The sequence below is a fragment of the Pelophylax lessonae genome (genome assembly GCF_965119305.1).
Source record: "Pelophylax lessonae genome assembly, chromosome: 4".
Taxonomy (NCBI): domain Eukaryota; kingdom Metazoa; phylum Chordata; class Amphibia; order Anura; family Ranidae; genus Pelophylax; species Pelophylax lessonae.
The window spans coordinates 239,380,785-239,394,392 of NC_138771.1; the positions used below are offsets into that span (position 1 = coordinate 239,380,785).

General features: G+C 41.0%; 1 protein-coding gene across 17 annotated transcripts in view; it reads left to right on the top strand.

Moving 5' to 3' along the window:
- Positions 1-13,608, top strand: part of NRCAM (neuronal cell adhesion molecule) — a 352,914-nt gene that overhangs the window by 182,981 nt on the left and 156,325 nt on the right. For 15 of the 17 annotated variants that reach the window (XM_082254972.1, XM_082254962.1, XM_082254963.1 and 12 more), the window contains exon 2: positions 10,171-10,362. In XM_082254972.1, coding sequence (XP_082111098.1) covers positions 10,275-10,362 — 88 coding nt within the window. In that variant the 5' untranslated portion in view covers positions 10,171-10,274. Of the gene's footprint in view, positions 1-6,206; positions 6,223-10,170; positions 10,363-13,608 lie in introns of those variants that run through there. The other 2 variants (XM_082254973.1, XM_082254968.1) reach the window with 2 other exon arrangements.

Sequence of the window (13,608 nt, forward strand, 5' to 3'; positions counted from 1 at the left end):
CTTTCAGAAAAAATCCCAAAAATTTCCCCCACTGAGCCAAAATCCAGCAGTCGCCCTGTTTGTAAAAGAAACAACCAGAGAGATTGAAGGGCTCAACATCAAAAAAACAAAGGATAACCTAACTAAGGAACAAAGGAAGGCACTTGAAGATCTAAAAAGCTATGATACGATTACTATAAAACCGGCCGATAAGGGCGGCAACATTGTCCTGATGGACAATGTAAAATACAAGGAGATGTGTATGAACATCCTGGAAAATCGTACATGCTATAAGAAAATATCACCACTCATGATCAAGTCCTACAACGAAACCTTCTACAAAAAAGTTGACAGGGCCCTCAACGAAGGGGCTATTTCCAAAACGCTATGGGAATACATCAGAATAAAGTACCCCAGAACACCAACGTTCTATTCCTTGCCAAAAATACACAAAAGCGTCAATAACCCTCCAGGCAGACCCATCATATCCGGGAACGGCAATATCTCGGAGAACATAAGCAGAGTAATTGATGCCCACCTCCGCCCACATGTGACTAACCTTCCATCATACACCAAGGACACCATTCATTTCCTCCAAATATTGGAAGGCATGACGGCATCCGAAACAACCTACCTCGTCACGATTGACGTCGAATCACTGTATAGTAACATACCGCATGAAAAAGGCATACTGACAGTCAAACAGGTACTCAGTCAACATAGCCGCCATGATCAAAAATTCAATGACTTCATTCTTTCCATGTTACAGTTTATTCTACACCATAACTACTTCTGCTTTGATGGCCTACATTTCTTGCAGATCTGTGGCGTGGCCATGGGCACGAGCTGCGCCCCATCCTATGCCAACATATATCTGGGCGTGTGGGAGCAGGACTTCCTCAATGACGAAAAAAACTCCATATACTCTCGCCATATAACACTATGGCAGAGATATATAGACGACATTTTTATCCTGTGGGATGGACCCGAAGACCTCCTACGAGAGTGCCTGGATCACATGAACATTAACTCTTTTAACATGCATTTTACCATGCAATACAGCCTTATTAAAATTAGTTTTTTGGACACCTGGATTTTCAAAGACTCCAAGGGGAACATAAACACTACACTCTATAGAAAAGAGACCGCTGGCAACACCGTATTGCATGCGGACAGCTTCCACCCTACGGTGCTAAAACAGTCCATTCCTTATAGTCAGTTCCTACGGCTAAAGAGAATCTGCACTACCCAAAAAGACTTTAAAAGCGAGTCTGATAAATTAACAGCACGACTAATCACTCGAGGCTACTCAAAAACTAGTCTAAGAAAAGCCTTCAACAGAGCTAACAGTATGGAGCGACACCAAATCCTGTTCAAAAAACCCACGGACCAACCACAAGAAAATACCAATCGATTGATCATGCGATATACTAATCAGCATGATTCAATCAGGAAAATCATTCAGCAAAAGTGGCACATCCTTACCGCTGACCCAAGCCTTAGACATCTCCTCCCAGCTAAACCAAAAATCACATTCAGGAAAGCCGGTTCTTTCCAGCAATCACTGGTTCACAGTGAATTCAAAGAGGGACCAAAAAAGGACCCGTGCAAAGATAAGGGGACATATCCATGCGGGGGATGCGCCCAATGCAAAGTCATCGTCAAAAGTACAACCAAATTGCTACCCAATGGGGAATCATTTACACCGGCCCACTTCGTCAACTGCAAAACACAAGCAGTAGTTTACTTGATGGAGTGTGACTGCGGTGCATATTATGTTGGAAAAACCAAGCAAGAGTTCCGCAAAAGAGTTGGCCAACATCTGGCATCCATGGAAATGTGCAACTTTTATCTCCCACTTGGTAGACACGTGAGAGATAAGCACCAATCAAAAATGCCCCCTGTAAAATTCATGGCCCTGGACAGACTTCACATTCCAGGGAGGGGGGGCGACTGGAACAAAACTCTATTGCAAAGAGAAATGAGGTGGATTAGACGCCTTAGAGCGACTACACCTCCTGGCCTCAATGAAGCAGAGAGCTTCCAACCATTCCTTGATGGCTTTGTGTCCGGTAAAACAGACTAATTCAAAATTCATCAGTCACCGGTCATCACCTGGACAGGATTTGCTACTTGCCCCTCTATTTTCCATCCCGACCAAATTGTCCTCCCTACATACAAATGCTCTGTATACATCGATATAATAACCCCCATCACTCTCTCTCCCCTTCCACCAGTGGAGAGACCCTAGATACTGACACCAGAGACCCATATAAATCCCCAGTCTTTCATACATCCCCCTTGTTTATTTCCCTTCTCAAGGCATCTTATTTCATTCTCCTTAAAAAATGAATGTACCAGACCTGTTATTGTTAGAATGAAAAGTTAAAACAGTATATACATATATAATCAATGCCAAGTGATTGTTCTTTGATATAACAATATAAATTGTAAATGCAGACCCGATCGGTGGACTTGCTCCCCCCCAACACCCTATTGCAACCCCCGGCACGGAAAGCCCCGCCACATGGCGGGGCAACGTTCGGGGCCAAACACCAGCTGTTGTCATCTAAGTCGTAAACTTGTTGGTTTCACCAACAGCTTACGGCATCCTGGTCGCCCCTCCTCCTCCGTGTCGGCGGCGTCCTTAATTGCCAGGCAACGGATAAGATCCCTCGTCACTGACCGCGCAGCAGCCCAGGCGCATGCGCAGCAGACACGGGTGAAGCACTTCCGCCCTGACAGATAGGACCGTGCGGCGCTGTACTGCGCATGCGCGGCCTATATTTAAGGCGTCGGGGATCCCTGCAGTGTGCCATTCATCTCCAGACCTTGGAGTGAAAGCACCTCCTGGAGGACGGCGGACCACCCCTACTCTTTGACAGGACTCCCTCTGCTGGACACAGGTAACACATACAGCCTCTCGAGAATTTTATATAGCCTTGCACTTCACAGGATCCATTCCTCCTTGCTGCTACACGATGTGTCTTTTCCACAGAAGAGATCATCTTGCAAGAGAAAGGTTATCCACTACAGGCAAATGCTCTGCAGTCTGAATAATTATCCTTTGCAGTACCGTAAGGTAAATTAAAATTTTACATTACCTTACACCAAAATTCAGGCATATGGGATTTTTATAGCCCTGTCATAATGGTATATGTCCCTCCTAGATAGAGAGAACAGCTGGCAACCAAGAAGCGCTGCAGGTGTTTTTTCTCACAGAGAGACCATCTGATAACCAAGACGCTCCTCAGGTATTTTATTACCCAAGCATTGGCGGCCCAACAAATTCCTAATATTTGGATAAACATGGTTAATTAAATACCTATATAATTCCAGGAACAGCCAATACAACTAAGGGCACTCACGACTGGAAAACCAGCATTATCTGGACCTTGTGAGTATAACCTTGTAAAATCAAAGGGCTATACACCTATACACACTATATGCCATTCACCAATTTTTGGTCTTTCAGAACAAAAACGTTACCGCCATTCCTCCCTTTCTTTGGGATCTTGTGGTTGCCTGGGAAACTGAGAGGGGGCACCTCCATAACCGATCCAGTAACTGCACACAAAAAATCAATGTAAGCTAAGACTTCAGACTATACTAATGAAATTGCCTAAAAATCGCTTTTTGACACTAATAAAGACTAAAATATCGTCATATAGATACGGTGAAAATCCTTGAAAAAGGCACAGCCGAAACGCGTCGGATGGAAACGCATCCTGCAACATCCAAACATCCATGGATGGCAGGAATCTGCGTCTCTAAAAAGTCACCATCTTTCACAAGTGTCACATTTCTTTTCTTTCGTACACCACCACGGATGGGCCTCTTACCCATCCAAGCACTTAATATTTCATGTCTCGTACATGTTAAATATTGTTTTATGATAAACATTGTTTTATAATAAACGAAAACGCATACTACTTTTGTCTTTCAACCTATTGCCTCAAAGTCCCACCCACTGGTCCGAGGAACCAAATACCACTATTTGTTCTAACTAAGGGATGTTGGCACCTATACACTATACAATCCTACTCTAAACTCGGGTTTTCTTGAGCTCAACCCAAATCGCTTTGGCCTAAACTGATTAATTTTTTTTATTGGGAATGTTGTATAGCAGAAAGTAAAACATTTTTTTTTTTTTTTTTTTCAGAATAGTTTTTTTTTTGTTTATAGCACAAAAAAATCAAAACCGCAGAGGTGATCAAATACCACCAAAAGAAATCTTTATTTGTGGGGGAAAAAGGACATCAATTTTATTTGGGACAATTGCGACAGCGCAATTGTCAGTTAAGGCAACACAGTACCATATCACAAAAAAATGGCCTGGTCATGAAGGGGGTAAAACCTTCCGGTCCTTAGGCGGTTAAAAAAAAACAAAACTGCTGGAGACCAATAGAGAATGAAAACAGGTGAAAACAAGTATTGTATTTAAAAATGGCAGTTGTTTTTAATACATTATATGTTAGCAAACTAAACGTTATCCAGTAAAGGTTTATATCTAGTTGAAGGATAATCTGTCATTTTAGCACTTGGCTGGAAAGATGGCTGATGGAAGTGGCTTTTCTCCTTTCCCAGCCACACACTTGTCCTGGACTAGTGCAGTGATTGATCAGGCTTCACTGCAGTTTGTTTGACTGCCTGGATGGCATATGTGTATGGCGCAATTCTTTGTGCTGTATAGCTCTGTAAGGGTAGATTGGCAGCCAGCTTTGGGATTACAAAAAGAGAGAAGGAATGTGCTGGGTTGAAGTGTCAACACTAGCAGGTAATTGTGACAGGTGGGTAGCAGAAGCAGAAGTTCCCAGAGTTTAATTACCTGTACTTTTATTTTTAAGAATTAAATATGCAAGGACATTGTATGATTTTAAATACATACGCATTAGTGGGTATTTTTAACCGAGACTTAAGCTGGCCATACATTATACAATTTTCTGTACAACTTTCTTTAGATTTACATTCAACTATGTAGTACAAAGGCCTTACTTATAGGATACAATTGAAAGTGTTGTTTCGTTTTGACCTTTGGTAAAGCTAACAGAAAATTGAACAAGAAAATTGAACATGTATGGCCAGCCTTAGATTTGACCTTTTTATATAGAAGTGGAGGAGAGTTGTTCTGTATACACGTATTTCATTTTTGCTTGATCCAAAGTATACTAGATGTTCACTGTACTGGGTTTTAAATATTATATACAAAGGGATTGATTTACTAAAACTGGAGAGTGCAAAATCTGCTACAGCTGTGCATAGAAACCGCTTAGAAAACGGCTTAGGCCCCTTTTACACGGGAAATCTGATCCGATCCGCCAGTCAGTTTTTCAGGCGGACCTGATCGGATGCTCCATGCATCCCTATGGGGCAGCGGGTGTCAGAGGAGACATCTCCGCTCACACCCGCTGTTATCCGATTCCGATCCCGTCCGTTAAATCCGGGCGGATGGAAACCCTATTTTCCATCCGTCTGTCGGATCGTATGGGATCATATGAGAACGGACAGGCAGTCCTTTCTCATCCGATCCTCCATAGAGGACAGCGGGGATCTGACCGCTCCATCTCTGCACACAGAGCGGAGACGGAGCTGTCATCCACCTGCTCAGCGGGAATCGGCGGATCGATCCCCCGCTAAACAGAATGGACTCCGTCTGGCGGTGCGCCGGTGTGAAAGGGGCCTTACAGTTTTTTTTGTCAAAGCTTAACTGAACAAGCTGAAGTTAGAAGCTGATTGGCGACACTAGATTTTGCACTCTCCAGTTTTAGTAAATCAACCCTATAGTACGTATATTTTGATGTGTGGTTTGCATACTTTGTTATTTGTCACGTTGTTGTAAAGCATTTTGTGATCAACTAAGCCTAATATACATTGTAAAGGTGTTATAGTTGGCCTTCAGTAGTCTTTTAGACGCTATTTACAAGCATCCAGCGCTGATTACATCCAGTGCTGAAGCAGTTAATATACAGGCATTAAATGATTTTCTAATGCACTCAGCATAGTATGCAGCCAATATTCAATCAATCACTTTTTCTACTGATGGATGATCACCAATGTAGTTACTGTGGCAAAGTGCATCGTCACATAATCACATTTGCTCAGGGGCTTAGGAGAGTTAAAACTGCATTCTGTAGATAGGCTAAGAGTGTCATACATGTAAGAGGGATAGAGCGAAGTATTTTAATCACACAGACATGGGAAAGCCACCAGTTTTGATGTTGAAAGCACAAGGGATATGTTGTGGTAAGTGTAATATATTTCATAGTTTCAGACTGTCAAATCATGTCTTCCTATTATCACTGGGTAAATGATGTGCATGTGTTTTATATTGGTGTATAGGAAATTATTGTATCAAGGTTCTTTGTGAAGTATATGATTCTGTATACTATTTTGGGTTTGTGTAGCTATTTCTTATTTTATTGTCCTAGACTGTTAAAATCAACATAACACATTTTTGCTTTGAATTAGCTCTGAACCTGCGAATGCTATTACGTTGTCCGCTACAAAATGAAATTCAGCTTATGCCTGATACTTTCTGGCTGAACTTATTACCTATAGCTTTCCGTTTTTGTACCTAGTGTGTTGTAAATTATTGCTTGTAGAATGATATATGGTCTACATATAAGCAGTTCTAGTAAGCATAGTTTCAGCAATGTTCTAGAACTGTTAATGGCTGTGTCTTGCAATTTGAACATGTGTACATTTGGCAATCTGTTTTATTCTGTAATGTTTTTGTAATGTGTTAGAAATGTAATTTGTATAGTTCCTTGCTGCTAGATCAAGACAGGTTCATTTGTTTATACATTGTTTTCTCCGATTATTTACTGTATGTTGTATATGTACTTAATGTAATGGAGTGCAATGTATATCACCTACATATGTATTGTAGTATGCACCAATTTACAAGTAATCTACTTTCCTAAAGATTAAATATGGGTGCAATCAATACGTAATCACTTGCCTTATTTTGCCCTAGGGATCCTGCCGTTAAAATTGTAATGGGACTTAGAAAAATGAACTGTAGGCATGGAATTTACATTTTCTAATTTTGTTTTTGAGAACTGTAATTTTGCAGACAGACATTCTTGAATTCACATTACTGTGTGTTTGGTTGCTAATGAGCACTGTGCTGTTTAGAATTAGTTTGTGTTCACTGGAAGTGCTCAAACACAATGTATTATCCTTACTACTCTCCTTAAGTGCTTGTAAAATATTTTCTCCTGATGGCCAGAAGATTATGAGGAAAAAACATGACTGTGCTGAGTAGCATGTGTCTGTAGGTCCATTTTTGAGAGAAGTAATGATTTTCAAATCTCATAAACCCATATTTTTTCACAGTATAAAGTGTTGCGCGGTCATGCAACACTGTTCCCAAAATACATTTTTATCACTGCTGTTTTTTGTTTTGTTTATTGCTAAATAAAAAACGAAAAAAGACTGAACATTTTGAAAAATAGTTTTTCTTTGTTTCTGTCAGTAAATTTTGTGAATAAGTCATTTTTCTCCTCTGCTGATGTGCGCTGATGGGGAGGCACTGATAGACTGCACTGATGAGGCAGGACTGAAGTGCACTGATAAGGTGGCACTTATGAGGAGTCACTAATATGCCACACTGATGGGCACTGATAACTAGCACTGATATCTGATGAGCACTGATAGGCGGCACTGGTGGCAAATGATAGGCAGCACTGATGGGCGAAACTGATGGGCACTAAAGGGTAGCTCTGATGGGCAGCACTGACTAGCATCACCAATGGGCACTGATTGGTGTCACTGATGGGCACTGCTGGTGCTGTACTGTAATCAGGGCACTGATGATCAGTGCCCTGATTACCTATATAGATCTCCCCTGCCAGGAGATGCTGCTAATCAGCTCTCCTCGCCACACACTCTGTCAGTGTGAGTCAAGGAGAGCTGATAAATGACACTTCCGTGTTTACATGTGACCGGCTGTGATTGGACACAGCTGATCACATGGGTAAAGAGCCGCATCATCGGCTCTGTACCAAGATGGGGGTCATGCCGTGTCCTAGGAATGTGGCGCAGCCCCGCAGGCAAATAAGAGCAGTGGTTCTGAGGCGTTGTCATATGACGCCATCCCAGAATGAGAGTGGATCCCGCCCACCATCATTTTACTATACGGCGGGTTAAACTGAGAAAATGTACCGTTTAAAGAAAAAAGAAGGTAATTTTTAAATTGATGGCAGCAACAGGGCAAGAAAAAGCTGGCAAAGTAAGTGGTACTAACAAAAAAGAGCTGGAAGAACATTTTGCACCTATTTAGGTTGATTGGCAGTAAGGGCATCTTAGAGAGTCAGAGTGTCTCAGAAGTAAAGATGGTCTGAGGTTCACCAATCTGTGAAATCTGTGAAAAGCTGCACCTATATATTGTCAAACAATTTCAGAATAGTTTTCATCAAAGTAAAATTGCAAAGACTTTAAATATATCATCATCTACAGTATATAATATCACCAAAAAAATTCAGAGAATCTGGAGAAATCTCTGTATGCAAGGCACAAGGCTGATACGAAATATTGGATACCCATGATCTTCAGGCCCTCAGGCGGAAATGCATCAAAAACAGGCATAATTCTGTGACATCACTGCATGGGTTCAGATATACTTCTACAAATCTTAGCAGGAACACCAGATTTCCATCTTCCTCTGTGACAGAACGGCAGTCTGCCTTGTTTCTGCCTCTCCTCCAAACGATCGTAAGTCCCGGCAGACATCGCTTCCACCAGACCTGCTGATTGGCTCCTGCTGTGTCCAATCACAGCTGGAGCGGGTTGCCGGTGGCGAACACGCGCTCCTCAGACCCAGAGCACGAGCTGACGTACAGGTACATCGGTTCACACAGGAGGGCCACCCTTTCGCAGTATATCGGTGGCAGGGTGATCCTCAAGTGGTTAAAAGCTTGCATTTATAATGGTATGGGGATGAAACAGTGTGTATTGTATAGGCAGATTGTATATCTGGAAATGCACCATCATTGCTGAGGGATATATCCAGGTTTCAGCGCTCCCACCCAGACTATATCTTTTTTCACGAAAGGCCTTGCGCATTTCACCAGGACAATGCTAAACTGTATACTGCATCTATGACAACAGCATGGCTTTGTAGTAGAAGTAGTCCGGATGCTTGCCTGGCCTGCCTGCAGTCCAGACCTTTCAACAATTGAAAATATTTGGTGCATCTTGAAACTAAAATTATGACAAAGAAGACACAGGACTGTTGAGCAGTTAGAATCCTATATCAGGCAGGAATGGGACAACATTCCTTTCCTAAAACTCCAGCAACTGGTCTCCTCAGTTCCCAGGTGTTTACAGAGTGTTAAAAGAAGTGGGAAGGCTACACCATAGTAAACATGGCCCTGTCTCAACTTTTTTTAAAACATGTTGCTGCCATCAATTTCATATTGGCCTTATTTATTTATTTTTAAATGGTACAGTTTCTCAGTTTAAACATTTGATATGTTGTCTATTTTCTATTGTGAATAAAGTATGGTTTTATGAGATTTGCTAATCATTGCATTATGTTTTAAGTAGATTTTAATCTTACACAGCATACCATCTTTTTTGAACTTGGAGTCGTAATGGTTAAGTTCGAATAAATGTTGTTGTATACAAACTTTTTTGATCTATAATCAGCAAACTTTGTGTTTTTTTTTTTGATTAAAGAAAACTGTCTACGGAATGTAGAAAGTGCTAATTGTTTACAGATCCTTTTGAGATTGATTTACTAAAAGAGTAATTTCACCTTCACTTATGCTCTGTTCAAATATCAAGTTTGACAGATGTGAAATCTCTGGTCATTAGCCCCTTTTATACATTTACCAACCGATTAAAGAAATCAACAGTAATGAAACGTATACATCCCTAGGTTAGGGGCCCATCTTTAGCCATGGCCGTGACAATTCTCAACTCTTTAGTAAATCAGTCTCTCTGTCTTTGACTGATTGTTATGGACATCACCTGCTCTGTTTTTGCCTTGTTTTGTTAACTTGATGTTGTTGCATAGCAGTTTAATTTGTCAAATATATATATATATATATATATATATATATATATATATATAAATATATATACAGTATAAAAACAGTGTTCAGTGTAAAAAGATGAAATCATGTTGTTATCGCTACAATTATACAGTTTATATTTAATATTTGATTTTCTTTCTTTATTTTCTAGTTGATACCCTTATGATACCGGGCTCCGCATTGTAAAGGAATCTGTTGTGATAAGAAGAAAAGCTTCTGTCTCTCAGCGGGAGTAGACTTAGGCAGCTTAAAATAATGCAGAAGAAAAGATTATTACCCGGCAGAGCTCCTTTGGTCCTTATTTTGTGCCAAGTACTTACAGCACTAGAAGTGCCACTTGATCGTAAGTATCCGTACACTCAAAGTTTTTATTTTATCCACCTGTGTCTTTCAGCACTGCTGGAATCTATACTACTGGAATATTTTAAAGCCATTTGAACATTGATGGCTGGGCTGAAAGCACCCTTCATTCTGTGAATGTTAGTCGTCTGTCTATGTTTGGCTTCAATAGTTTTAGGTAGGCCCCGTACAAGCTTCTAGCAAGAGAAAGTTAGATAAAAGTCAAAAACCTTATTTATAAGTACTTATTCTAGGTCAGTAACTCGGGAAGTAAGAGGGCCGAAATGAACACAACTGCCAGGCAAAGGACTTTTTATTAGTAGAGTTAGCAATGGAAGTCTATATATTTTTGTCATGACAGGTTTCCCCTCTCAAACCAGCTTACCCTGCTGATTGCTTGGCTGCTGGTGTGTGGGAGGAAACAGTGCTGATGTGCCAATCCCAGAGCAACATACTTTTTATTTTAGTTTCTGTTTGAACCTTATTGCAATGACATAAGTGATGGGAGTAAATGTGCCAATACGCTGATCCCAGAAAAGAACCCTATTTCCTTTTTTTTCTTGTTAGAAATGTATTGAAATGTCACAAGTGACATTTCATTAAAACGGAGTTCCAACCCCTCCCTCCAAAAATGAAAAGTCAGCAGCTACAAATACTGTAGCTGCTGACTTTTAATTTTAGGACACTTACCTGTCCAGGGGTCCCATGATGTCGGCACCCCAGGCGATTTTTCAATCGGCTCTCAGGTGGTGCTGCCACCGGGAAATGGGCAGTGAAGCCTGCACATGCGCTTTCTGAATGACCCAGCGGCGGGGGAAGGAGGAGGGGGGGGGCAAATTTACTGTAGCGAGGTCGGCAGCGAGGACTCCCATAAGTAGGGACAGATACCTGTCAAAAACAGGTACCCGCTCCCCCCTCCCCCCCCCCAAATATGGCAGCAGAGGGGGGGGGGGAAGCAAACAAGCAGAGCTTCCCTTTGCCGTTTTAAGTTCCATTCACACAGCATTCGATTGTATCACAACCTGCTGCGCTGAAAAAAGTATTGCATGCATGCAACACAGAGGTGTGAACTGCCCTCACAAGGAACATGCCATTTTGCATTGTCTTGCGCTGGGTCTACACTGGGCAAAGCCGCCCAGTGCAGTTGTAGCACACCTGGTGTGAACGAGGCCTAATGGAAAAACCGTTGCATGCAAACCATCACTTTATTTATAATGAAAAAGCATTTGCAATAGAATAACAAGCAGAGGCACATATTAATCTTCTTCAGAAAACACATAAGTGCTACTTCATCTTCCATGGTATTGTGTGTAATGTTTGCAGTCATTTGTTAAACCCACTAAGTACAGGCAGCCTGAGGTGAATAAAACCTGCACTCTATAGTAACATTTTAATGACCATTTTCATTTTTATCATCTCATCATTAACAACACAAAAAAGCTTTTCTCTCCATTGGCTTCTTATTCCAGCAATAGTCAAAATATTTTTTTTCCCATATAGATGCCTACTAATCATCTAATAAAGATTTAATTTAATTGTAGACACTTTTGCCCTGTGCCACTAAACCATATACTATAAATAATTAGGAAGGCAGTACTAATGTACAGTAACCTGTCACAACCAATGAGATTGCACCTTTCTTCAGTCTAAAAAATTCTAGGCGATAAAAAATATTTTCAACCAATTGGTTTGTGTTGATGCACTTTTTGCTTTATTTAAAGCTTCAGCCAAAACTTTTGTTTCATTTTGGAGGTTTTTCTTGTGTATGTGTTCCTACTGTGGCAATTTTCCCTCACTTTCTTTCAGAAAAGGAAATAGGAAATCTTTCCAATCTTTCCAATCTTTCTCAAAAACATAAAAAGACCAAAAGTTAGAAAGGGTTAGAAATCACACTTTTTATTGCTGTTGTTGTTTTCCTGTCCCTATGACATCTACACCCTTATCCTTGTATGGGCATCAAAGGTACAGAAATTAGACATAATCTCCCCAGCAGTGACACAGACAGAAATACACATGTGACAGAAATTGTATCTCTTCTCTTCTCTTCTCTTCTCTTCTCTTCTCTTCTCTTCTCTTCTCTTCTCTTCTCTTCTCTTCTCTTCTCTCTTCTCTCTTCTCTCTTCTCTCTTCTCTCTTCTCTCTTCTCTCTTCTCTCTTCTCTCTTCTCTCTTCTCTCTTCTCTCTTCTCTCTTCTCTCTTCTCTCTTAAAAAAGAAAAGCTTGGATTGAGCTTAAATCAAGGCATCTAACATTTTCAGAAATGGATTGGCTAAAACGTGTTTGCCATTTTTATTCTCCCTGCCTCATCATGACTAAAGGTGGCTGGAAAAAGTCACTGATTTCAAGCATCAGTTGTCATAATTGGACTATTTCCTACATCCTAGAGGTCTCACCATATACTACCACCAGTTGGAGACACTTCTTATCACAGCTTTTACAGCTTGATGCAAAATCTACCTGCAATCAGCCGAGATCCTTTACTCTTCAATGTCAGAAAGAATCTCTGCAGCTTCCAAGAACCCAACATATTTCTCAAGATTGGATAGAAAAGAATGAATGGATGAATGGAAAGAAGAATCTCTATGCCCAACATTCTCAGGCACCTTACCTGTTCATCGCTAGCCATCCTTTATTAAAATAGTTATATTATTGCCCTTTAAGATCAGCACAGACATGCTTTTCAAAGTACCTATGCATTTCCTGTTATAATAATTTTTTTTTGTATATTTGCTAGAAAAGTAAATTTGGGCTGATTTAGTAAAGGAGTTTGGAATCTTCACACAAGAAATTGTGTAAATATTCACTTAAATTATCTTATCTTATTCAGATGAAAGAAGTAAACAACAATTTGCTTTTAACATTTTTGAATAATTAAAACGAAATTGAGTGATTCTAAAGTCAACATATTGTTTTACCTTAAAGGAGAAGTACAGCCATAGCTCGTTTGGCTGTACCTCTCCAGTGGATCACAGGAGTGCAGTTTGTTTTGCACTCCTGTGACCCGTTTTCAGCACACAGCGGGCTGAAGGCCGCTATATGCTGATGTTATAGAGCCGGTCCAGGCTGGGGAAAGATCATGACCATATGGTCGGGATCCATCCAGAACCGTGGACCAGCACCCTGCTAAGCTGCTGAGAGCCTGAGCCAGCCATTCCTACCCCACCCACAGCCCAGTGCTCCTGTGAGCACATGGGGGGTAGAGCTGACAGCGGTGACTGACAGTCACCAGCTCACTGCTCATGGAGCTCTGA